The following is a 27,673-nucleotide window of genomic DNA, read 5'->3' on the forward strand; positions in this document are numbered from 1 at the left end:
GTATAAATAAGGGAAGGACAAATACAAAAGATCGGATCCAAAACCTACACTCTCAGAACAAGAGTGAACGGGAGCCGATGTAAAAGAAAAGCTAGACAAATAAGGAAGAGGGAACTACAACCGCGGGGAAAACCCACCGCAACAACCATAACGGAAAGAACGGAGAGAACTAAAACAAAGCGAGCAGAAACACGATCATTGAGCAGAAAAGACCGCCTGGATCGAATCCCAAAGCACCTTTGAAGTCTTTTGTTCCTCGGAGAAGGCGAGACCTTCGAAAAAAGAGATAGCTCTATCTCTAACCGATTTGATAAGATGATTCTTAAGTGCGAAATAGCAATGTCTCATCGGGAAGATAGCAGCGTTCCTCATCTTCCGGATCAAATGGCATAAAGCACCGAAAGAGAAACAAACCATCTTGTGATAGAAGTCTTTGCCACTGAAAAACTTGGTAACCCAAGTAAGTAAATCATTCCAACTTGTTTTTCCATGGGATGTTGCACTGGCGGCCCAAAAGAAGGCCGGAGGAGCCAAAGTGCGACAACCAAAGAAAAGATGATTAACGAGTCCGGAACTTCATTACAAAAACACAAACACAATAATCAATTCTCCCATAGGATAATAGCAACGTCTCGAGTAGGAAGACGGTTCTTCGTTATGAGCCACAAAATGAATTGATAACGAGGTGCGAGGGCATTATCCCAAACAAAGGAAGCCCACTGGACATGATTCCTTTTTACCTTGATAAAATCCCAAGCCGAAGCAACAGAAAACTTAGATTCATGACACCAAATGAATTTGTCGTGCATAGACGATAAGGGCGGGAGGGCAATTGACCATCTTTCTAGGAGAGTTTTAAGAGCAGCACCAACCGGAGTATACATATCAGCAACTACTGCACGGTTCGGAAGACCAATGGACTCCCTAAACGTTGAAGGAACACACGAATCCAACGGCCCACAAGAGAGCCAATAATCGTGCCATAGTGAAATGGAGTAACCATTACCAACAATCCACCTAAACGACGAATGAAAATATGGTCTGAGCTGGAGGATCTTTTTCCACATCCAGGAGCACGTCCTCGGAGTATTGGCAATCCAGAAATTCTTCTTTTTCAGAAATACCGAGTGAATCCAACGGCACCATAACGATTCTTTGTCAGAGAAAAGAATCCATAAGTACTTGACCGTGGAAGCCCTATTGCATTGCTTAATGTTACGAACGCCGAGACCCCCTTCAGCCTTGGGGCAGCAAATATCCTCCCAAGCCACTTTGGCTCCTCCTCGGCCCAACGAAGTTCCCTTCCAGAGAAATTGCCTCATTATGCGTTCCACATCCGCAAGAACCGACGCAGGAAGAGTGAATACACTCGTCCAAGAAGCTTGGATAGAGTGAAGGACAGAACGTATCAGCTGAAGCCTACCTGCAAAAGAGAGAAATCTGTGCATCCAGGATTGAATTCTGGCAGTGATACGGTCTGTTAATGCAATACAATCGGCTCTGTTTAGTCTAGAAGAAATAATAGGAACACCAAGGTACCGGGAAGTTTTCCTTCCTGGAAACCGAACGCCCATAGGATCTTGTTCCGGCTAGAAAGCTCACCGCCACCATGAAAATTTCACTCTTGCGCTTGTTTGGAAGCGAGACCACCCGTGCGGAGAGAACAAATCAAGCCCCGTTTTGAGCATAACAATCGAAGGCCAATCCGCTTGACAGAACAAGAACACATCGTCAGCAAAGAAAAGATGGGAGAGCTGAATTGGCTTACATCTCCAGTAATACTTGAAGTCCGGTTTGAAGGCACAAGACCTCAATATGCCAGAAAAGACTTCCATCACCAACGTGAAGAGGTATGGAGACATTGGGTCCCCTTGCCTTACCCCTCTACCGCCCGGAAAGAACCCATGAAGGTCACCGTTGATAGATATAGAGAAGGTAGGAGATCGAACACAAGCCATAACCAACTTTATGAAGTGCGGAGGAAACCGAAAAGCCACGCAACACAAGCTGTAAAAAGTCCCAATCGAGGGTATCATACGCCTTATGAAAATCTACCTTAATGGCACACTTGGGCAGATACGAAGTAAGATGGAAACCTGCAAATAGTTCCTGGGCCAATAAAATGTTGTCCCTCATTCTCCTGCCCTTAACAAAAGCGTTCTGGGATTGACTAATCACATCCCCTAAAACCCCAGCTATACGATTAGCTAGAATCTTAGTGATCACCTTATAAATTGTGTTGCAACAAGCAATTGGTCTGAAGTCCATGACTGCAGTGGCATTAGGGACCTTCGGAACAAGAGCAATAATGGTTGCATTTACTTCTTTCAAAAGCTTAGCATTCCGGAAGAAGTCATGCACCGATTGAAGCACAATAGACCCAATGATGTCCTAGCAGGTTTTAAAAAAATCAACAGGAAAACCATCAGGGCCCAGGGCCTTACCTTTTGCCAATGAGAATAGTGTGTTCTTGATCTCAGAGTCTGAGATGGGCACGTCAAGACTTGATCAAGGGAGAGAGGGTTACGAATGTACCGCCGCACCTCCTCTATAGATGGCTTGATCAAGCCTTCCTTCGGGGACATGAGGTCAGAAAAATAATCAACGAAAACCTGGGGAACCAGGAGAGGATCAGTGACGATAGTTCCAGCAGGGTCTTTTACGGAAAGAATACGGTTTAAGAGGTGTCTTCGTTTCATAGATTGATGGAAAAACTTCGTGTTCCTATCTCCCTCTTTTAGCCATTTGACTCTAGACTTTCGCTTGTAGAATGATTCTTCATGAAATCTCAACCGAACAAATGCACGATGACATTCCCTTTCTTCTTGGGCAAGAGCGACATCCCCGGATTGGCCTGGAGCTGGTTCTGGGCTACCGCCAAAGAGTTCCTCGCATTAACAACCTTAGCCGAAATATCAGAGAAGGCATCTCGATTGAGAGATTTTAGGAGCGACTTCACCCTTTTAAGCTTGGAGACCAGCTGGAACATAGGAAATCCAACAACAGGGGAATTCCAAGCCCTCTGAATGATGGCAGTAAAATTTGGATGATGCGTCCAGTAATTAAAAAATTTGAATGGCTTACTCCGATTAGAAGGCTGCAGCACTCTGACAATCATCGGGCAGTGATCCAATATACCAGGATTCTGGAAATTAGCCTCCGAGTAAGAGAAGCGTGTATTCCACTCACCATTGACGAGAACACGATCAATTTTCCTCAATTTCTTGGCCTCGCCAGAAGAAGTGGACAAAGTATATCGGCACCCAACATACCTTAGGTCACTCAGTTCAGCTTGGGACAGGCATTGAGAGAATTCATCGAAGCAGGGAATCCAGTTCGTAGCACCTCCAATATGATCGGAGGGGTCCTTGATCGCGTTAAAATCACCAGCCACAAGCCAGGGGAAATGCTGGTAGATATCGCTATAAAGACAGAGGTCTTCCCACAGGGGACGACGCCGGGAAAACGAGTGTTCCCCATAAACAGCAGATACACAACAGCATAATGAAGTTTGTATATTCAAAACAAGTTCTTATTTAGCTTGTAATTGACAATTTTTTTTTACGTAACGAATGAAGTTTAATGTTTCTTCTCATTCCTTCTCTCTGTAATAGAGAAGTTTCTTCTATTAGTTGATTATATAAGCTTTAACATAATCGTCTCTTTAAACTATACAATGTTGTTTCAGTGAATAAAGATATCACCAGATCACCTTGAAATGTCATTTGCAAGAAGGCTTGTTTTATAGTGTCTTGTTTCGTGGTGCAATTGTATATCAGTTAAATTGAGAATATGGATAATGAGATGTGTCAAACACAACCTAGAGAGAGAGAATGAAGCAAGTCCCATTAACCATTACATATATTTTTCCATCTTCTCATGGGTAGCACACAACTTAGAGGGAGGGAGGGAGAGAGAGAGAACGAAGCGAGTCCCATTAACCATTACAGATATTTTTGTGTTGAAGTGGTCTTGTGGGAGATGATGGGAGAAGAAGTTGGAAGTTTGTGCGAGCCCACCAACAGACCATTTAGAGAAGACTTTGTGCTGGAAGTCTAAGTTGGTGAAAATCGTATCCCACCATCAATACACTCACTCACATGTTAAAGTGCCAAATGGGGTGGCATCAAATTCTTGGCTTCCCGAAGCAATTACGCCAGCCTTTCCACAAGGATTTTATGCAGGTTGCCAATTCGGAACATTTTGATTTGAAGCTAGACTAGAATATGCGATGAAAGGAAAAATAAAGCATCTGGAAATGCCAATAATTGCTACTCCTAATCTTTGGTGATAGGAATGGGGACTAGCGCCCCTCTAGGCCACTTGGTTTTTGGTCTAACTTCTATTGGATTTATATCATGATGAATGAAATCATTGGAGTTTACTTTATGTGCCTCCTCTAAGCTACGTCTCTGCATCCTCTACTGAATTCTTTCGTTGTTACAGACATAACGTTCTACATTCATTTGCCAAATGCTAATGGATACATACATGTATTTGACTTTACATATACATACTAGTAACTTCGTATTCAAGTGAATTTACGTTGTGTACATTCAGCCAAATGGTAAGGTCATTTCAATTTTGGATTGAACTAATTAAAGCTAAAATGTGTTTGGTATAATTGTAGTTGTGCTGCATTATAAGTATTGTAGAAAGTATTGCAATATGTGTATTTGATGACACATTTTCAAGTTACAATATTTTAAAGTTGTGTGAGGCGGTTTATTGAAAGATGTTGTGAACTCTTGTAGTCGTACAATATTCAACAAGCACTTTTATTGAAGTTAAAGATAATAAAGATTCACATTATTTGCAAACTCAAAGTTATCTTACCAGAAGAAATTCGTAAATGGTTGCCTTTTTCATAATGACTTATCCAATTTTGTTAACCAAATGGTAATTATTAGAGCTATGCATATTTTTGAAATTAAAAAATGTCATTATAGACTTGGCCATTCAAGAAAATTGGGAAAGACTTTTTGCATAACCCTATCCGATGCTTGATATGATATTGCAAAAAAATATCACCAACGGAGTCTAATTTATGCGCCCATTTGTCAATGCCCATTAAGAATTGGGGAAAACTACCAAAAAAGTCATAAACTTATTGCATTGGTACCAATGCATTCTTAAACTTTTCACTTGGATTAATTTAGTCCTAAAGCTTTTAATATTGGTACTAATTTAGTCCATCCGACCAATTTTGGTTGGCCAGCGCTAACATGGACATCGGCCAAACGTTGACGTGACAATTTTTATGATTTTTTAATGATTTTTTGAAATTTTTTATTAATTTTTTTCTTTTTCCTTTTCTTTTTGGTGGTGGTGGGCGAGCCTCGGTGAGGCTCGCCGGCAACTAGGCAAGGGTCGCAAAGCCCTCACCTACCACCCGAGGGTCGGTGAGGGTAGAGACCAATGGTGCTCCCACCTGGTGTGGCAGTGTTGGAGATGAACGGCAGGGGAAGATGGCGTTTGATAGCGCAAGGCTCGGCGATGGTAGTGGCAGCAACGAGAAGAAATAACAGTAGCGATTGGCATCGAGCCGGGGGACTTTAAGGCGGCCGGGCTTGTGGTTGGTCGACGAGGCGGCAGGCGGCACCTATCACACCATAATCCTCCAAGCACATGCCCATCCCTCACTAGTCAATTAAAAGTGACGTCCCACAACGCATCGCCGATCCATTCATTTAATATACACATGTGGAAGCATATAAGTAATCCCCAAACAATAAAACAATGGGATAGGAAAGTAGGGCCAAATTTTCTCAAAAGACCTTTTTATAAACACACAGGTTTATATGCAGAACCTACAAAAAAGAATCGACTTTCATCAAAATAGAATCATCCTATGACTAATTAGTCAGATAAGAACGCCGATTCTTCAGGCTTCACCTTCTAAACTTCAGGCCTTGGGTCCTCCACTAACGTCAACTAGGGACATGAAAGTGGTTATACAATAACTAGTGAGATAATGTCTCAGCAAGTTCTATCCCACAAAGACCCAATTAGGAAGCCAATACGCCTTAAGAGCTGCCTAAGCATAACACGAGTCAGATGACTTACCTTGGGTTCAGTTCCTTCCTGCAAGTCAATTCAATAAACAATCGTCGAATCACATCATCACATCAGTCAATAATTCAAATCGAAACATCGATCAATCGACTCAGTCGATTATATGTCAACCAGACCATTCCCCGGTCATCTCCATTACTCAAATTCAACGCTGAATTACAGCTTAGCAAGCACGGCCTACATGGTCATCTCAAATACTCAACCCCAATACTAAATTACAGCTCAGCGAGCTCGGCCTACTAAAACTTTGGCGGTAATGTTGAATTACGGTTCAGCGAGCATGGCTTACTAATTCTTTGGCGGTTAATGCTGAATTACGGCTCAGCGGGCACAACTGATTCCAAATTTGGTGGTAATGCTGAATTACGGCTTAGCGTGTACAACCTAGATTATGTGGTAATGTGTAGGTGCACAGTTGGCCTTAGCCAAAATATAAAATTTCCACTTTTAAACATCCCACCAGTTTCAATAGCCCATTACATATTTTCGGTGCTGTAAACCAATGTCCAGTGATTTTCCAATTAATTACCATAATTAAGTAAATTAGGAATAAAATCCTAAAATCACCATTCAATCAATTCAGCACAAATTAGAGCTCAAATAAATAAATAGATTGCACCGTGAAAACTAGCATAAAATTCCAATCGTTAGCTATCCCAGCCTAATTTCCGAAAAATAAATAAATAATTAAATAATTACGGAAAATATTAAATAAATGCAATAAATCCAATTTAGGCCCATAATGCCTAATTGGAAGCTGAAACGGACTCGGAAAATTTTCGAGACTCGTTTAATAAATAATAGCACAAGTGTACTTGCTAACTACACTAACTATTTGCCTAACATGCATTGATAAGGCACTAATTTAATTGCTCTACTCTAATCTATTCACCTAATTATACTTGATTAAATCTAATCAACCTCTCAACATCATTAGCCTATTAAGTAGGGATTAGTGAGTAAAATTCACTTGTTTGACCAGCGGGTCGGTGCAAAACGTCGAGAACGCGAAGAGAATCTATTTTCTCCAAAGCGGGCCACACTTTTGAGGTTCGGAACCACCTCAAAATGGGCCTAGAAGCTACTGGAAACCCACTGAACTTTGCCTCTATTTTGAGCTGCAAAAGAGAGAAACCAAAGGCTGGTTCGACTTCTACTGCTTACTGGACAGAGGAGAATCAATAGCTGAACGGTGAGGAAACGAGCTGATCGAAGCTCCGGCGAGCAGGTGGTCGGCAACCGGTGGCTCTCAGGGATCTTGGGGGTCTTGTTGGAGGTTGTGATGGCCAAACAAAGGGCTGGAATGGGAGAAAAATGAAGAAAAATGCAAAACAGGCAGACCAGTGGGCAAACTGACGGATCGACGATCGGTTCCTTCTCGTCGATGTACAAGATGGCCAGCAGCTTTGTTCGGGGTGTGGTCAGACTCTTTGGAATGATCTAGATGTGCTGGTCATGGTGATGGGTGGATTGTTGGCTAATTCGTTTGGAAAGACCACTTTCAACACATATTTGGCAAAAGGTCAATTGAAGCAGAAACCGGCAGAAGTGAAAACGGAGGGGGAAAATGGTCTGGTGGGTGTGCGATAGTGGAGGGGAAGGTGTAGTTCGATTTCTCTGGTTCTTTTGATCTTCATGGTAGACCAAACATGGAGAAAGAAAGCTAAAGAAAGAAGAAGTAGCTAGTCAAGGATGAAGGGCCACCTTGGCTTGTTTTTCCACCAAATTGCCTTCTCGACTCAACCACAGCCATGTCTAGCTTCCTTGGCCAAAATCTAGCCATCCATGCTCCCCATCTAGAAGCTTGAAATGGTGCAAATGTTCAGGGTGTGGGGGTATACGAATTTCATAGGTTTCTCCCTTACTTGGACACCAATTCCCTATTAAATCAACACAAACCAGCTTCTATAAAATCAACCGACACCTCACCATGGTCGGCACGTTTTTAGCGTGACCTAGGTCACTTGGTAGCTTTCAAAACTTTTTACTGCAAATAACTCGTGGTCAATTTTTTTCGAACCACAATAAACCCACTCGATGCACTGGTGACTTTCAATTGTCGTGAAAATCTCGATTATTCAACGGACACGGGGTACCAAAATGATAGAAAAATCAGTTTAATACCGACCCACAAGAATTTTCCAATTTAATGGAGTCACCCACGGTTAGCCACACATCTCAGTCGAACCAACCTATCTTTGACTTCGAATCAATTTTTAACTATGTTGTAGTGACCTCTAAAGATGAGCACGGTCGAGTAGCCGATTCCTGGTTGAATTCTCAAGTTTATTGCTTTAAAATTCCTTAATGGCTTCTATAGATAGTCTAGTTATCTCGAGAGTGGCCAACTCCAAGAAAAACACCATAGGCGCATCAATGAAATGCCCAACTTATCCAATCAAAATCAGAACCTAAAAATTAGGATGTCACAACTCTTCCCCTCTTTTACAAATTTCGTCCTCAAAATTTAAAACTTTACCAATCTTTAAACAAAAATGTGGGGGTATCGTCATTTTATCAAGTCTCACTTTCCTCGGTTGCTTCCTCAGCTCCGTGGTATTGTCTGACCACTTTGACTACACAAAATCTGTCCTTTCTGATCCATTACCTAAACTAGGCTTTCCACGTCCGACACTCTATTGTCCATGTCTAATTCTTCAAGATTTAGCACATGGGTCGGGTTAGGCTTACACATCATCAATCTTGATATGTGAAAGACGTCATGTACTTGCGTCAACTTCGGCGACAATGTAAGACGATACGCTAGGATCCCGATTCTTTTCAGAATTTCTAAGGGACTTACATACCTCGGACTCAACTTTCCCTTCTTGTCAAAACACAAGGCATTCCTTATTGGCGACACCTTCCGAAAGATGTAATCACCAATTTGGAACTCTAAGGGCCTTCGGTACTCAACAATACAATATTTCTAGCAGCTCTGTGCGGTCTTTAATTTGTCTCTGATCACGGAAACTACAATCACCAATTGTTGAACTGACTTTAGCCTAATCTTTCGTTCTCTGACTTCTTCCTCACAAACTGAAAATCTATACACTCGCTAAGCAATGCTTCAAAAGGAACCATCGACTATTCTCGCTAAAGGCGAGAACCTTGGGTCTAGATCGATATAAATTCGTCACCGGCACTCTATGTAAACGAATCATTTGACGCACATACAAATTTGCATGTCAGTCTGAGTCCAAATCCTTTCATACTACCAAGAAGTGAGCTGACTTCACTAATTTGTCGACCACAACCCCAAATGGAATTATTACTCCTTTGACTCCTTGGTAAGCATGTCACAACACTCCATCATGATACACTTCCACTACCACTTAGGACTCTTGAGTGATTGTAAAAGTCGCCCCGGTTTGCATTGCTGAACTTTCACTTACTAACACATCTGAAACTTGCAACCTATCCAATAATATCCATCTTCATGTCGATCTACCGATCGAGCTGATGCCAATTTTGACCTACTTGGTACTATCTGGTCGAATACTGCAACTATCACAGTGAATTTCTAACAAGGTCTCTTACTTGAGTGCTACATCGTTAGGTACACCCAATCACTCTTGGAACTTGAGTGTTTCATCCCTAGAAATTTGAACGTCAGTTTCTTTCTTATCAGTATCCTCTTACAGGATCTTCTGAACATCCCAGTCTGTCAACTGCAGTGTCTGATTCCAACTTGAATATTCAGTTCAATTTTGAGGGCGGCCATAAAATTCAAAAGGTGGCCTACCTCAAATTTGAAAACCAAATTTTGAACCATTTTCAAGTAAGGCCTATACTTTAACCAGCCTATGCACAATTGAAGAGTCTCGACTCAATGCCTTAGTGACTTCTTTTGTTCTTCTGGGGTGATACTAGATATCACCATCCTAGTCCTTCCAAGGTTCAGATTCATGACATCTTCTCATATTCAACTCCTTTGGAGAGAATAAACATTTGAGACCTTAATAGTCCATGAAGATCTGAAATTTTTCTTCATACCAATGATGTCTTTAAATTGTCAAGGCGAAAATTATTGTTGCGAGTTCTAAGTCTGTGTCGAGTAATTCAACTCAGGAGGTCTCAACTGTCGGGACACGTATGCAGCAATCCTACAATGTTGTATCAGCACGTAACCCAATCCTTTGAACGACACATCACTATAGATCTCGTATCTTCCAAGACTGAATGTAATGGTTAGTACAGGTGCGGTATTAAGCTTATAATTAAGCTCTGGGAAACTATGCTTACACTTGTCTGTACACACAAACTATTCTTCTTTCTTTAGGAGTTGAGCCAACGGCGACACTGATGTTGAAAATCCTTCCACAAATCTTCTTTAATACTCTGTCCAATGCATACCACTTATGATCTCTGATATTGTTATCGGTCTTGGTCCACTAATAACTGTTTCGATCTTAGTCGGGTTCACAGAGATTCCTTGTTGAAATCTTGTGACCATTCTCAGATGACTCTCGTGCTCCTCAGTACTCATTGAATACGTCAGAATATCACTGACAGACACAACCACAAACTGAACTAGATATTCCTTAAACACTCAATTTGCCAAATTCATGACAGTAGCTGGGGTGTTCACCAGGCCAGATGGTCTTACAATACTCTCGTAAAGACCATCTCGAGTACTAAACATTAATCTCAATATGCCATTCTTTCTGATCCTTGACTGATGATGCCCTGTTCTTAAGTCGACCCTTGAAAATATCGACACACTTTGCAACTGGTCACATAATTCGTTTATCTTTAGCCATGAATACTTGTTCTTGGTCATCACCTGATTGAGTTAATGACGGTTGATGCGTAACTACAATGAACCATCTTTCTTCACAAATGAAACCAGTGATATTGCTAGTACGAGTACCTAGAAGGGGGTGAATAGGTATACAAAGATTTTTCTTGATAATTTCTGTATACTTGCGCAATACTTAGACAGTTGAAAGATGGATTGCGTTTAAGTAATAATCAATGTAAGACTAAGTGAAGGAAAGAGAGAATAAACACGCGGTTTATAGTGGTTCGGCTTGATCCAAGCCTACGTCCACTCTTCGCACTAAATGACCAATTTGGCTGGATTCCACTATGAACAAAGAGATGTTACAGTGTTGATATTCCTTGATTTCTCGGTGTAGATGATCTACCACACTCGCTCAAGGTATCACCAAGTATAGACACTCTCTGTGTATACAATTTCGCTCAGACTGTATCGACTAATAATTAAGGTGCTTCAGACTCTGGAATTTTTCTATCAATCACGTCTCAAACAACTAGAACGTCCTCCTTTTTATACTCCTTTATGCCATCATACCGTTGACACTTACCAAAGGAATTCCTCCAATCTACCCGTTGGACGAAATCAATCAGGAAGATCATTCGAGCTATAAAAGGAACCTGACGATAGCCCATCAATCCTGTTCGCCCATACAATCAGGATCTTGGTTTCCAAGAATAGAACATTCCAAGAATACTTCGTCGACCATTGGATCTTCAATTGATCTAGATACGAACAAAAGAATCCGTTATATTTATCCAACCAAAAATATCTTCTCCAGACGATAGGATTAAATCCTCAACCATATACTTCGGCTCTGGATTTCCTTCTTCACTGGATCAGAAAGACTGTCAATGAGAATAGTCTTGAGTCTCAAATCTTGAGTCTTGAATCTTGAGTCTGGTAGTTAGAAAGTCTTCAGACTTTAGACTAGACGATCTGCAGATACCCAGACTAGACTGCAGGAAATGTTTTGTCAGCTTCAAAATATTCTGAAACGATTTCTCCAACAATCTCCCCGTTTTTGATGGTGACAAAACTTTCCTGTAGATTTGAACCACTTTGACCTGCAAAAACATTTTTCAAGCAATATGGCAATCTCATAAAGATTAACAAAGCAACCAGACTCTGCATCCACAAAAAATTGGTTAGTCTTTCATGAGTAATACCATAGAACAACACTTGATATGAATGCAAACAGTCAAGCATTAAAATCCACAGCCAATTCAGTCAAGTTCAAGTTCACACCCAAGATTGCTCAAGTCATAAACAAACATAAAAAACTTAAAGTCAAAGAAATTTGAAGAAAGTTGGTTGTTGGTTTGGTTCAAATTGCTTTTCTCTCCCTTTTTGTCAACATTAAAAAGGTGAGAAAGATGTCATGTCTGCTTGGGAATGCGCACAATCTGGAAATCTCCCATGGACTGGACTACTCCTTCTAGCTTCTTCAAGTCTTCCCTCAGTTGAGCTACCTCTTCTCCCTTTGCATTGGCTTGAAGTTGTAGAGCGAGGTCTTTCATTTTATCCTCCAGGGTAACTGAAGATGCTTGTCCAGCATTCTTCAAGGCTTGAATTTCACAGTCCAGAGCATAGATTTGGCCACGCATTTCCAGAAGAATATCCATAATACGACGAAAATCTGCAGAATTGTCCGTTTGAGTACTTGCATTTGCTCTTTCCGATGGAGTGAATGCAGACGATGGCGCTTCTGTATAGTCTTGCAGATTTGGTTCTGACGTATCGTGACCTTCTTCAGGCAATTGAGAAGCCTGAAATTCTTCTGGGGCTGCTGGAGATTGTCGTAGACCTTCACTATTGGCAGCATTAGGTGAGGACCTTTCTTGCTCGCCAACTCCCCCTGTCTATAGGACATCAAGAGGGGAAGAGTGATGATCATGCTCTTCTGTATCTTTCTCTCCAGATTCAGCTGCAGACTTTTCTTGCTCTTCTTCTCCTTTTTCTTCAGCTTCTTTCTCCTTCTCGCTCTTCTTTTCTTCTTCTCTGATCTTGTCTTTTTCTTTTTCTTCTCTCTGTTTCTTCTGCTGTTTTGTTGATTGTGAAACAGAACGTCTTGTCCTTATCAAGGCAGTGATTGTGAGATCTTCCTCCTCATCTTCATCCTCCAAGATGAGAGTTCTCTTCTTTTTGGATGGGGCACCAATGGCTTCCTTTCCCTTTCTTTTTGAAGCAGATGGAACTGGAGTCTTTACTCTGAATTTCTCCACTGCCTTAGAAAGTTCTTTCAAACGCATCTTTGTCAACATCTTTAAACCTACCACCATCTTATCGCACGGTCGAACACAGAGAGTGTGTGGAGGTTCAATATTCATGTGTCTGAAGATCTTGGTCACCAGACCTGGATAAGGCAATTGTCCCTTGTCTTTCGACATTGCTCTGTACATGTGAAAGAGAATAGTGTGAGGGAGAGAGAACTTCTTCCCTGAGTTGATTGCGTACATCAATTTTGTTTCGGAATTAGACACATCAATCTTTGATGTAGACTTCGGCCTAATGCAATTGATAACAATTTTGTGCAACACAATATTGATGGCACACATCCTTGAATAGATGATTTTTCCCTCAATATCTCTATCTCGACAAGGTCCATTGTGGCACGAGCAACTGAGACTTTGACGGGTTGATAACGTCCTCGCTCAACTCCAATTATGTCCGCCAACATATCCACATCCAACACATAATCCTGATCTCGAACACTGAAAGATATTCTATTCGCATCGATAAAGCTAAGAATTGAATAGAAATATGCAGTTAGTTGTGCATATCCGTCCGTGGTGTCAGTGCAAAAACGTTCCAGTTGAAGCAGATTGAACTTCTCTCTCAAGTTCACATTCACAGCATCCAAGAAATCGAAATCGACACTCCTAGGGTTTATCACCCCTCGCTTCAGCAGTTTGAAGAACAAAGTTTCTTGTTTCTTCGATTTAAATAACTCCATCCTCTTTCCCTTCACCTTAGCAGCAACACCCAATCTCGGTTGAAAATCAGTGAACATTTTGTCATCGCCGTTCCCATCAGTCAAATTTGGGCCCGACATCCGAGGGTCACTCGGAATATTTGCAAGCACTTCCTCTGCTTTACCTTTGGGAGCAATTCCCAAATCCTCCATTTTCTTCAGAAAAATGTACTCATTCCCAAATCCTCCATTTTCTTCAGAAAAATGTACTCATTCCCATAGTTCTTTTCTTTAAGAAAATCATCCACATATTTCATCGGAGTCGCAGTACTTTTCAACGCAAGGTAAAGTTTGTAAATAAACGAGGGTTTTAGACTCTTACGGGTGCGTCCTCGATTATCTCTTCTTCCGGATGTTGACCTCGCACCTTGTGGGGTAGAAGGCGTTGAGTGACGTGGTGGAGAATGAGTTGGGTTCGATCTTGACTCGATAATTCTTCCTCTTCGTGAGATCGAAGTGGGTAGGTCCCTCCTTCATCCTCTGTGGTCCCCTTGTCACGATTCTTGAGGACTTCCTCGAAGACGACATTCTTCTTACCTCTAAAAGATTTCTTTGCTTGCTTTCCCAAGAAAAGATGACAACTTTCTCGAGGATGAACTCGAAGTAGAAATCAGTTTGAGAGGAGAATGCTTTTAGGGTTTTGAAGATTGAAGGTGAAAACTGTATATATATAACTCAGTTTTGAAAAAGGGAAGTTCAATCGGTACAAGGAAAGTGTACGAATACCTCTTTTCGAAATCAATAACTGCCAAAATTAATCCTTTTGAAAAGACAAGTTTTTCGATTTTCACGGAGACTACAAAATAATTGAACGAAAGATCATACCTTTTCGAGTTTAGATAAAGTAAACTTACGAGTCTATAGTCATCAACTTATGAGAGATTTGAGTCTCGAGAGATTTGAGTCGACGGTCATCAACTTTCTCGAGTCGAAGGTTGGAGAGTCTCTAGACTTTAACTTCTTCGAGCTTCAAAATGTTGAGTCTGGAGCGGATAAAATCAAATTGATTTTTCTCCAAAGGCTTTGTGAATATATCCGCTAGTTGGCTTTTTGAATCAACAAATTGAATCGAGATTTCTCCACTTTGAATATGATCTCTAATGAAGTGATGTCGAATTTCTATATGCTTTGCTCTTGAATGAAGAATTGGGTTTTTGGTGAGATTGATTGCGCTGGTGTTGTCACATTTGATTTCTGTGCATGAGTCTTCAATCCCAAAGTCTTGTAGCTGTTGTTTTATCCATAGAATTTGTGAACAGCAGCTTCTAAGGGCAACATACTCTGCTTCTATTGTTGAGAGAGCTACAGTGCTTTGTTTCCTTGAAAACCAGGACACTGTCCTGCTTCCAAGCAACTGGCAAGTTCCTGAAGTACTCTTTCTATCGACTCTGCAGCCGACCAGATCTGCGTCTGAATATCCTAGAAGATTAAAGTCTCCTTTCTTAGGATACCAAAGACCAATGCTTGAAGATGAAGCAACGTATTTAATAATACGTTTTGCAGCACTGAGATGGGATTCTCTAGGATCTGATTGAAACCTAGCACAGATGCAAACACTCAACAAAATGTCAGGTCTAGAAGCAGTAAGATAAAGAAGTGAACCGATGATGCTCCTGTACAGCTTTTGATCAACTTTCTTCCCTTCCTCATCTTTGTCTATCTTCAGAGAACTTGACATTGGTATATCAATCTTCTTGCAATTTTCCAATCCAAATCTTTTGACAAGATCATTAGCATATTTTTCTTGGTAAATGAAAGTTCCTTCCTTCAATTGCTTTATTTGAAGGCCAAGAAAGAATGTTAATTCTCCCATCATACTCATTTCAAACTCATCCTAGACATAGACTTTCATTAGAGGATCCAAAAATAATGTCATCCACATATATTTGAACGAGTAAAAGCTTTTGTTTTCCTTTTTGATAAATAAAGTAGTATCTACTTTACCTTTGACAAATTCGTTCGTAATAAGAACTTACTTAGTCTGTCGTACCAAGCTCGAGGTGCTTGCTTTAGACCATACTGGGGCCTTTTTCGCCCCGAAGCGAGTCCGGCTTCTTTGGGTCTTCAAATCCGGGCGGTTGTTCCACATAAACTTCCTCTTGGATAAATCCATTTAGGAAAGCACTTTTGACGTCCATTTGGAATAACCTGAAATTTTTGTAACAAGCAAACGCAAGTAATAGACGAATAGCTTCTAACCTTGCTACAAGAGCGTAAGTCTCATCATAGTCTATTCCTTCTTCTTGCGTGTATCCCTTGGCCACGAGTCTTGCTTTATTCCGTACGACTTTTCCCTTTTCGTTCATCTTGTTTCTGAATACCCATTTGGCTCCAATAACAGTTTTACCTTTTGGTTTAGACGTCAATTCCCAGACATCGTTAATGTTGAACCTGTCGAGCTCCTCTTGCATAGCTTCGATCCAGCTTTCATCGAGATAAAGCTTCTTCTATGCTTTTTGGTTCAATTTCGAGAGATGAGAGCAACAAGCACTAGACTATTCACGTCTTTTTGATCAGTGCGAATTCCTTCATTAATTTCGCCGATAATGAGATTTTTAGGATGATTTGGACTTGTGTTTCCGATTCTTGGTTGATTTCTCTGAATGATGATCTCTTTCTTTATTTGAATCTTCATGAACATCTTGACGCTGGTCTTCCAAAGTCTGAGATACTTTTTGAGTTGTAAGCTTTGGAAGGTCTGGAGCAGGTTCAGACTCTTCATATTGAGTCTGACTGGATTCATCTTGCGTAGAGTCTTGAAATTTGACGTTCATTAACTCCTCCACAGACTGGCTCTTCTTATTGTAGACTCTGTAGGCTTTGCTTGATGTAGAATATCCAAGGAAGATGCCTTCATCTGATCTTTCTTCAAACTTACCAACTTGATCTTTTGCATTTTTCAATATAAAGCATTTGCAACCGAACACATGAAAGTATGAAACAATAGGCTTCTTACCTTTGAATAATTCATAAGAGGTTTTCTCAAGAATAGGTCTTAGGAAGACTCTATTGATGATATAGCATGCTGTTGAAACAGCTTCAGCCCAAAATCGTGAAGAAATTTTGCTTTCAATTAAAAGAGTTCTGGCCATTTCTTGAAGAGATCTATTCTTTCTTTCCACAACTCCATTTTGCTTAGGAGTGTATGGAGAAGAGAATACATGTTTAAAACCAGATTCATCACACAATTTTGTGAAATCTTGATTTTCAAATTCACCTCCATTATCTGTTTTTATACTTGAGATAACACATCCTTTTTCATTTTGAACCTTTTTAGCAAATTTTTCAAAATACAAAAAGGTTTCTGACTTACTTGCAAGGAAATATACCCAAGTAAAACGGGAGTAATCATCCACAATTACTAGACAATATTTCTTACCTCCAATACTCAGGTTACGGTTGGTCCGAAGAGATCCATATGCAGCAAGCGTAGTACATGATTAGTAGAGACATGGTTTATTGGCTTAAATGAGTTTCTTACTTGTTTTCCCAGAATACAGGGTGTGCATGGATCGGACTTTTGATATGGTAATTTGGGTAGACCTCGAACAAACTGCTTTGATGAGATTTTGGCTAATTGCTTCATATTGACATAGCCAAGCTTTCGTGCCATAAGCTTGCTTCATCTTGAATTGAGATTAGACATTGTGATTCATTCAAATTCATGTCTAAGAGGTAGATGTTTCCATGTCTTCAACCCATGAAAGACTGAGTAGAGTCTTTACTCATTCCATAGCAAATTCCTTCTTGAAAGGAGATCTTGAAACTAGTATCACACAATTGGCTAATGCTGAGAAGGTTATAGTTGAGTCCTTCTACTAGAGAAACATTGCTTATTGTGAGATTTCCAATTTTCACAGTTCCAAATCCCATGATGCTTCCTTTGCCGTTTCCTCCAAATGAAACATTTCCGCCGTTTACTTGAACAAGCTTTACGAAGCACTTTGAGTCTCTTGTCATGTGTCTTGAACATCCGCTGTCAAGATACCATTTTATCTTTTTCTTGACGGAGACCTGCATTTAAAAGAGTCTCAAGTTTTCTTTGGTACCCAAATTTTCTTGGGTCCTTTGGTGTTAGTAGGATAAATATTATTAGGCCATACTTTCTTAACAGGCTTCCAAACCATAGGACACTCTTTTTCAAAGTGATCCTTACTGTTACACTTTGAACACCTTAGAGCATTTCGACCAACAGACTTTACAAAAACTTTCTTGAAATGATTTTTGTAAGCCTCTCTCGATGGTCTTTTCTTAATTCTTTCTTTAACTTTAGGAAAATCAATCAAGGGAATTGTTTCCGTTGTCATGCCTAGACCAGACTTATTGAAGTAATGTCTTTGAATTGAAAGAACTTTTTCAAGCTTTTCGGATCCTATCGAAAACTTCTTTGAAATATTTGATAAGTCCGTTTTTAAGAAAACATTTTCTTTCAAAAGATCATCTTCTTTTTCTTTAAGAACAGAAACATTTAGGTCTAGACTTTTAACTCTTTCTTCTAAAATGACTTCCTTTTGTTTTAGAGCTGAGTTTTCCTTTTTAAGTTCGGAAATCCTTTTGAGAGAAGTCTTAAGACTGAAACACAGTTCATCAATATATTTAGAGACTTTGACAGGAATTTTAAAATCATTTACCTCAAATTCACTGTCTGAGTCTGATCCAGAATCTGAGTCTGAGTCTGAATGTGCCATCAAACATATGTTGGCATATTCATTATCACTTTCTTCACATTCTGTATCACTCCATGTTTCGGCTTTGAGAGCTTTTCGAAACTTCTCAGCTTTTCTTCTTTTCTTCTTCAGAATAGGACAATTGGGTCTGATGTGTCCTTTCTTCTTACATTCGAAGCAGACTACATCTTTGTTTGGTTCCTCATCATCAACGAGACTTGGTCTCTTGTCTTGGAAACTTTGTTTCTTTGAGTTGAACCTTCGCCTTTTCTATTCAGTTTTCTGAATCTTCTTATCATGAGGGCGAGCTCCTCATCGTCCATATCATCTTCAGAATCTGCATCATCAGAGTCATCATTTGATTTTAATGCAATAGATTTCTTACCTCTTGGATCTTCGTCTTCATTAATTCGTTCCACTTCATAAGACTGAAGGGTTCCAATTAGCTCGTCGACAGATAGAGGCATGATTCTTTGCGTCTCTCTTATTGAAGTCTTTATATGATTCCAGTCCTTGGAGAGTCCACGTAGTAGCTTGTTCACCTTCATGGGATCAGAAATTTTTTGTCCTTGGTTCTCAAGACCATTGACAATATCTGTAAAACGACTAAACATGTCAGTTATAGATTCTCCTTGTTTCATTTTGAAGGCTTCATATTGACCGAGGAGAATGTTAATTCTAATCTCCTTCACTCGATCTGTCCCTTCATAGGTGATGTGTAATCTATCCCATACTTCTTTTGCTGTAACACAAGAAGATATTCTGTTATATTCAGTTGGAGATAAGGCACAATATAAAGAGTAAATTGCTTTTGCATCGAGTGCTTGTCTCTTGTTTGTCTCTTCCTGAGTCATTCCGCTGGCATCAACAGTTTCTTTTCCTCTTTCAGAGATTGATGCAGCAGTAGGAGTAATTCCTCTTTCCACAACATCCCATTCCAGAGGATCCTTGGATCGCAGGAAAGCTTTCATCTTGTTCTTTCAGATGTTGTAATCCTTTCCGTCAAAGTAGGGTGGTCTGGTATTGCTTTGCCCTTCCATCAGCCCTAGTGCTAGCATACTAGCCATGGATCTTTTACTCTGAAGTAAAACACTTCAAACAAAGTAAGAACACGGGCTCTGATACCAATTGATATTGCTAATACGAGTACCTAGAGGGGGGTGAATAGGTATACAAAGATTTTTCTTGATAATTTCTGTATACTTGCGCAATACTTAGACAGTTGAAAGATTTGCAAAGAGTAATAATCAACGTAAGACTAAGTAAGGAAAGAGAGAATTAAACACGCGGTTTATAGTGGTTCGGCTTGATTCAAGCCTACGTCCACTCTTCTGCACTGATAGCCAATTTGGCTGGATTCCACTATGAACAAAGAGATGTTACAGTGTTGATATTCCTTGATTTCTCGGTGTAGATGATCTACCACACTCGCTCAAGGTATCACCAAGTATAGACACTCTCTGTGTATACAATTTCGCTCAGACTGTATCGACTAATAATCAAGGTGCTTCAGACTCTGGAATTTTTCTATCAATCACGTCTCAAACAACTAGAACGTCCTCTTTTTTATACTCCTTTATGCCATCATACCGTTGACACTTACCAAAGGAATTCCTCCAATCTACCCGTTGGACGAAATCAATCAGGAAGATCATTCGAGCTATAAAAGGAACCTGACGATAGCCCATCAATCCTGTTCGCCCATACAATCAGGATCTTGGTTTCCAAGAATAGAACATTCCAAGAATACTTCGTCGACCATCGGATCTTCAATTGATCTAGATACGAACAAAAGAATCCGTTATATTTATCCAACCAAAAAGATCTTCTCCAGAGGATAGGATTAAATCCTCAACCATATACTTCGGCTCTGGATTTCCTTCGTCACTGGATCAGAAAGACTGTCAATGAGAATAGTCTTGAGTCTCAAATCTTGAGTCTTGAATCTTGAGTCTGGTAGTTAGAAAGTCTTTAGACTTTAGACTAGACGATCTGCAGATACCCAGACTAGACTGAAGGAAATGTTTTGTCAGCTTCAAAATATTCTGGAACGATTTCTCCAACAACCAGTGCTTCCCAAAGTGATGAATTGATATGTATCAATCTCTTATCCAGTAATTCTCGCATTTGCACCATTAGTCCTTTTAACTCATACAACCACTGGTAAGAAGCCTTAGTAAGTGGCTCTATCCCGAGTGCTAACTCAATCGCAAATTCTACCTCATTCACTGACTACAGGCCTAACAATCCCTCCAGTAACACTTTCAGAATTTCTTAGACTACTGAGGAGTTCTCAATTTTCAGTTCTTCCATCTATCTTGTCTATGACAATCGTCAAGCCATCTTGGCAATCCCCGTCTAACAATCGGGTTGCCTTACGTGACAAGATTAAGGAAGTCGAGGACCCTTCTCGACTCCCAATAAAACTTAGCACTTCTACATGCTCCTAGAATAAGATGGGTTACTCCAACTATTGACACCTAAATTTTGGCGACCCGTTTAGTCATTTATTGCACTAAAAAATTAGGGGTTAATTTTATCCTTGAAAAAATAGTTAATTGCATAGCATATAGTTTTAGGTGCATTTATTTTTAATTTGCATTTACATTGGGCCGGTGACAGATGGGTTCGAATGGATGTTTCAGAAACTTTAATTTGATGAGTCGGGCTAAGCCCACAAAGAGAGCAAATTGACCCAAGCCCGTATCCTTGGGGAGATTTTACAGATTTATCTTTATGAGATTTCAATTTAAAATCAAATATTGCGTTTGGAAAGGTAAATATTGTGTTTGGAAAATTAAAAACCTTAATCCATGGCCTATAAATAGATTAATACGCATAGGGTTTTGGGGAGGCCACATATATTGAATACCCGGCCACATTGGGGGCTTCTCTTCATTTTGAGGAAGAAACAAAAAGAGAAGGAAAAGCTGCCGAGGGAAAAGGTCAAGGTCAACTAGGGTAAAAAACAAGAAAAAGAAAGGTGAGTGAGGGTACGTGTAGAGTGAAAGAAACGTGAAGGAGGGCAAAGAGAAGAGACGAAAGAGAAAGACGTGAGGGGACGTGTGTAGGAGGAAAAGAAAAAAGGCAAAAACGAACGCTTCGTCTTCTTCAACGAGTCGTTTATTGCTCCTAATTGGCGTTGCTCCTATGCCTCCACACCGATCACCGTGCCAACAGCTACGAGCATTGCCACACCTGGTGTTTGACGATTGCACCTGGCGCCCAACAACTGCACCTCTACAACTCACCGACGCGCCTCTGTTTCGCCAGCCACCTCCATTCGACATATGCTATAGTCGCGACGACCCTACGCCTCCGCGTGCGACATGCAGATCTATCACCGATACTAGCAGACCGCCCCCTCACGATGCCGCCGCAACCCGCAAGCACACCCCTCACGTTCCTTCAGCCAGCCTCACAGCAGCTCGCCCTTTACCGGTCGCCGCTCCCGTGCCTGAGTGATTGCCACCCGCCTCTACTCGTCGCTCTGCCAAGCATTGTTGCCTCGCCACGTCTCTAAGCGACGTCCCCGCTGCCCGCTACTGGCGATCCGCTCCACCAGCCTGATGAAGTTGCCGTTGTCCTGATTTGCGACAACCCCTTGCACTGCATCTTCGCCATAGCCGACCCTCAACTATTGCCCTACAGCCGTCTAGGCCTCACCTTAGCTTGTTGTTGCCACCTCTGCTCGAGCGTCGACGATGCCATCAGTGGAGTTCCTCGCAGCTAGTAGTAGCTCACTTCTACTTTCGGCATCCAGCGGCTCTCGCCGATCACCGCTGATTTGCCCGCAATGCTGCTACCAAGCCCCCTTACTGCCAACGCTGCTGGTCCATCCTCACCGAAGCTTCAACGCCCACCGCTGCCCCTCACTAGAACGCCGTTGACCAACCCCCTTGGCGACCTAACCGATGGCGCACCCACCACGAAGCTGCAAGCCGTGCGTGGAACAAGAGAAAAGAAAAGAAAAAAGGCAAAATCAATTTAGGTAGTTTTTTCTTTTATTTATTTATCTATCTTACTTTTCTTATTTTACTTTATTTGCTCTTTTTGGTATAATTATTCCTTAGTGTAAGGATGAGATGTTCGACATGAAATAGCCTGGGAAATTTGTGATTGTTAGTCAATTTTCGTGCCCGAAATCCGACTTGCGGTCACTTGAAAAATCGCCAATTCAATCTCACACTCGGGGATTTGATTCTCGATTTATGTAAAATTGGCCAACCCGATTTGATGCACGAGATATGGTTCTTCAATTTGGATATCAATCTTGCTCTAATTTGCTATCGTGCTATTTAAGTTAATTTTGTTTTCGTAAAAAAACTAAAATAAAAAATGTGGGTTAGAATTAGGTTTATTTCTTGTTTTAAGGGTTTGCATTTTTAGAATAGGAATTTTATTACGAATTTAAAAAAAAAAATCAATACAATCAATTTAAGTTGTTTAATTATTTGACAATTATTAATTTCGAAATTAATAAAACAAAAACACAAAAAACACATCATGCATATGTCATGTAGAGTTAGGGCATCTTTTTGTACGTCATTGCATATTAAAGTAAAATTGTACTTAGTTTAATTCTAGATAATATTTTTCTTAAATTATTATAAGTTTAGATATTAGATAGATTGCATTTTAGGATTATTTGGGTTAAGATAATATTTTAGTTTAAATTAGGATTTGGCTTAACCTAATTCCTAATGCAAATAAAATAGAATCTTAATCCAGTTAGATCATTTTCACATTTTTCCTAATTCCAAATTTCATGAAAAATACAAAAAAAAAAAAATGTCTTAGAATAAATTTGTTCCATTCTCTAGGATAGATTGCATTTTTAGGAAAAAAAAAATGTCATGTAAATGTCATAGAGGATTAGATTCATGAAATACATGTCATTTAGGTCCATTTAATTAGAAATTGCATGTCATTAGAATTAGGTCATTTAGTTATATTGCATTGCATATTGCATGATTTTTATTTAATAAGTGAAAACAAAAAAAAAAAAAGAAAAAGAAATTGCGTATTAATTAGAAATCATATCTAAGACCATTAATGTGAATTCTGATCTAACATTTGTAGATGTTTTCGTTTTTACAAGGTAAGTCTTGCAGTTTATTCATTGCTTTCTTTGGTGTTAAATTAGTGGTTTGCGCACCCACATGATCACTTCACATGTTAAAGAAATATATTTAAAATTAATTCAAGCTATTTGCAAAAAAAATTTAAAAAAATAAAAGAATGGTATTGAAATGACATTAGAAAAATCTAATGTAACCAAGTCTGCATACCCAAAATCTCTAATTCGTAGAAGCAAAATAATCTTCTCATTATTTTACTTAGGTGTCTAATCGACCTACCGTAAATTGATTAGTAGCGACTCCCTTTTGCATATTAGATATTTGAACCTAAGTCGCGAATTAGTATGGGCTTGGGAGAGCCCAAGCTAAGTCTAGGCTTAATAATCCATTAGCTTAATTTTAGGTGATGCACTCGAAAATTTGGTCACGACACCGCCATAACAATTCATCACCACAAGATGCTCCAAGAGCTAATTCTTTCCACACTTGACGATAAAGTTGTACACCAACAGCCAATCAAGTACAACTCTAGTAAGTGGTTCTTCTCTTACAACCTTAACGCACAAACTGAAATTCCACAATTCAATCCCCACAATCTCTAAGGCACTATCCTGATGAAATTCACCTCAAAACATTCTTCCATTGATCAAAGCATGGTCGGTTCCATTCCTGTTCTCTTCACCATCCTAGTAGCGTCTTATCGGTGGTAACAATGTTGGTGTTCTTCCTGAACTCCAACTGATAGCCCCTCACTTGATGGTCGTGCTAACTACCATCAAAGCACGCTCTAGTTATATTGGGACACTGAGTTGATCCGAGTTTCCTTCTACAAACTCGGTATCCACCTTATGAGTCTTCTATCTATTGTCAGGTGACAACATGCCCTCTTGATTGCACCGGAGGCCAGTTCCAAAAACCTTGTGGTATTTTCTATGGTGCACTCCCACTGATCTATCTTATCGATGGCGATGGCAACTGTTGTTGTGGTCCCATCAACCTTCTAAAACAGTCTATTGCCAAGTGACCCTGTCGGTCACAGTCAAAACAACCACCCATCCTAAAATGGCATGGACCGATTCATGTTGTCTTCCATGACGCACAACGTTCTAATTCAATGTTGACTTGCCTATCTTGCCTTTCCTAATGGGCGGAATAGAATATATTTTTCCAGTCATAGGCTCTTTTCCAAACTGGTTTCCATCTCTACTGAATCTGTACCTCGACTCAGATGCAACGGCTTGCTCCTAGATCACATCTCCATATTGAACCTCAGCAGGTGGCAACAACAACAATTCTGACACTGACGGCGGTAGTGATAGCGGCAACCACGACGGCTTCAACCTGAGCTTGTTGACCCAACAAGTTCCCAAGGAACACTAGCGCCTGAACGATCCCGTCAAATCTAGAATTGCTCGGTGCTGCTATACTAGTATTGGCCTATGGCAGTACTCTTACACTCACGCTGGCCTAAGCCAGCGCTCTGCCATAACAACCTCAGGCACCGATCCTTGTCGGTGTTCTACCTCAAGTCATAGAGGCTACTACTCTCTTACTAGGAGTTCTCAGCTCCTAATCACTCAAACTACAAGATCATTATAGAAACATGTTTTCTAATTTCAATACTAGATTAGAATTTAAGTAACCTACAAACAAGCTACCAATCAGCTATCACAGACATGCACCACCACGAATTAAAGGTCATTCCTACTAACTATCCCATGACTCATCACACCTTATCACTCCAAACACAAACCTTGCTCTGATACCACTTAAATGGGGATGTCACACTCCAATCCTCCGAGCACATGCCCATCCATCACTGGTCGATTAAAAACAATGTCCCAAGATGCATCGCCGACCCATTCATTTAATATACGCATGCGGAAGCATATAAGTAATCCCTAAATAATAAAATAATGGGATAGGAAAGTAGAGCCAAATTTTCTCAAAAGATCTTTTTATAAACACACAGGTTTATACGCAGAAGCCTACAAAAATGAATCGACTTTCATCAAAATAGAATCGTCCAATGACTAACTAGTCAGATAAGAACGCCGATTCTTCGGGCTTCACCTTCTAAACTTCAGGCCTCGGGTCCTCCACCGACGTCAACTAGGGACTTGAAAATGGTTATACAATAACCAGTGAGACAATGTCTCAGCAAGTTATATCCCACTAAGACGCAGTTAGGAAGCCAATACATCCTAAGGGCTACCGCACAACACGTGTCAGAGGACATACATTGGCTTCAGTTCCTTCCTGCAAGTCAATTCAATAAACAATTGTCAAATCGCATCATCACATCAGTCAAGAATTCAAATCGAATCATCGATCAATCGACTCAATTGATTACATGTCAACCAGATCATTCCTTGGTCATCTCCATTACTTAAATTCAACGCTGAATTATGGCTCAGCAAGCACGGCCTATACGGTCATCTCAAATACTCAACTCTAATGCTAAATTACGGCTCAGCGAGCTCAGCCTACTAAAAATTTGGCAGTAATGCTGAATTACGGCTCAGCGGGCACGGCTTACTAATTCTTCGGCGGTTAATGCTGAATTACGGCTTAGCGGGCACAACCGATTCCAAATTCGGTGGTAATGCTAAATTACGGCTCAGCATGCACAACCTAGATTAGGTGGTAATGCTGACTTACGCCTCGGCAACAACCGAGATGAGGTGGTAATGCTAAATTACCGCTCGGCGACACAACCGATTCCAAAGTCGGTGGTAATCTTGATCTAACCCACATCATCGAACGATTATTCACCTACGGCCAACAACATTACACTTCCCAATTTGATTCCTCAATTAACAAGACCTCTGGGCCTATTTCCCTTATATTAAGGGTACCCGATAAAAATTATCATGTGTGTATACACGGTTGGCCTTAGCCAAAATATAAAATTTCCACTTTTAAACATTCCACCAGTTTCAACAGCCCATTACATATTTTTAGCTTTGTAAACTAACGCCCGGTGATTTTCCAATTAATTACCGTAATTAATTAATTTATGAATAAATCCTAAAATCACCATTAAATCAATTCAGCACAAACTAGAGCTCAAATAAATAAATAAATTGCACCACAATAACCCGTATAAAATTCGATCGTCGCCTATCCCAACCTAATTTCTGAAAAATAAATAAATAATTAATTAATTACGAAAAATATTAAATAAATGCAATAAATCCAATTCAGAACCGTAATGCTTAATTGGAAGTAGAAACAAACCCGGAAAATTTCCAAGACTCGTTCAATAAATAATAGCACAAGTCTACTTGCTAACTACACTAACCATTTGCCTAATATTCATTGATAAGGCACTAATCTAATTGCTCTACTCTAATCTATCCACCTAATCATGCTTAATTAAATCTAATCAATCCCTAAGCATCATTAGCCTACTAAGTAGGGATTAGTGAGTAAAACTCACTAGTTTGACGAGCAGGTCGGTGCAAAATGTCAGGAATGCAACAAGAACCAAATTTCTCCAAAGCAGCCACACTTTTGAGGCCCGGAACCACCTTAAAATGAGCCTAGAAGTTGCTGGAAACTCACTGCACTTTGTCTCTGTTTTGAGCTGCAAAAGAGAGAAACCAAAGGCTGGTTCGACTTCTGCTTCTGCTTGTTGGACAGTGGAGAATCAACAGCTAAACAACGAGGAAACGGGCTAATCAAAGCTCCGGCAAATGGGTGGTCGGCAACCAGTGGCTCCTAGGGGTCTTGGGGGTCTTGTTGGAGGTTAAGATGGCCAAAGGAAGGACTGGAATGGGAGAAAAATGAAGAAAAATGCGAAACAGGCGAACTAGCGAGCAAACCGATGGACCGGCGATCGGTTCCTTCTCATCGGCATATAGGACGGCCGGCAACTTCGTTCGAGGCAAGGTTGGACTCTTTGGAATGGTTTGGATGTGCTGGTCACAGTGATGGGTGGATTGTTAGCTGATTCGTGCGGGAAGACCACTTTCAACACAAATCTTTGGCGAAAGGTCGGTTGGAGCGAACGGTAGAAGTGAAAACAGAGGGGGAAAATGGTCTGGCGGGTGGGCAATAGTGGAGGGGAAGGTGCAACTTGATTTCTCTGGTT

At 40.4% G+C, this 27,673-nt stretch overlaps 1 protein-coding gene across 1 annotated transcript in view; it reads right to left on the bottom strand.

Annotated features, from left to right (window-relative positions):
- Positions 1 to 602: 602 nt before the first annotated feature.
- Positions 603 to 27,673, bottom strand: part of LOC120294272 — a 53,459-nt gene continuing 26,388 nt past the window's right edge. Inside the window, exons 3-7 of the mRNA XM_039314274.1 lie at positions 2,807 to 3,409; positions 2,445 to 2,612; positions 2,056 to 2,391; positions 1,769 to 1,964; positions 603 to 1,423 (exon numbers count right to left, since the gene is read on the bottom strand). Of these exons, the coding sequence (XP_039170208.1) occupies positions 603 to 1,423; positions 1,769 to 1,964; positions 2,056 to 2,391; positions 2,445 to 2,612; positions 2,807 to 3,409 (2,124 nt within the window). The remainder of the gene's footprint in view (positions 1,424 to 1,768; positions 1,965 to 2,055; positions 2,392 to 2,444; positions 2,613 to 2,806; positions 3,410 to 27,673) is intronic.

Source organism: Eucalyptus grandis, chromosome 6, assembly GCF_016545825.1.
Source record: "Eucalyptus grandis isolate ANBG69807.140 chromosome 6, ASM1654582v1, whole genome shotgun sequence".
NCBI classification, from domain to species: domain Eukaryota; kingdom Viridiplantae; phylum Streptophyta; class Magnoliopsida; order Myrtales; family Myrtaceae; genus Eucalyptus; species Eucalyptus grandis.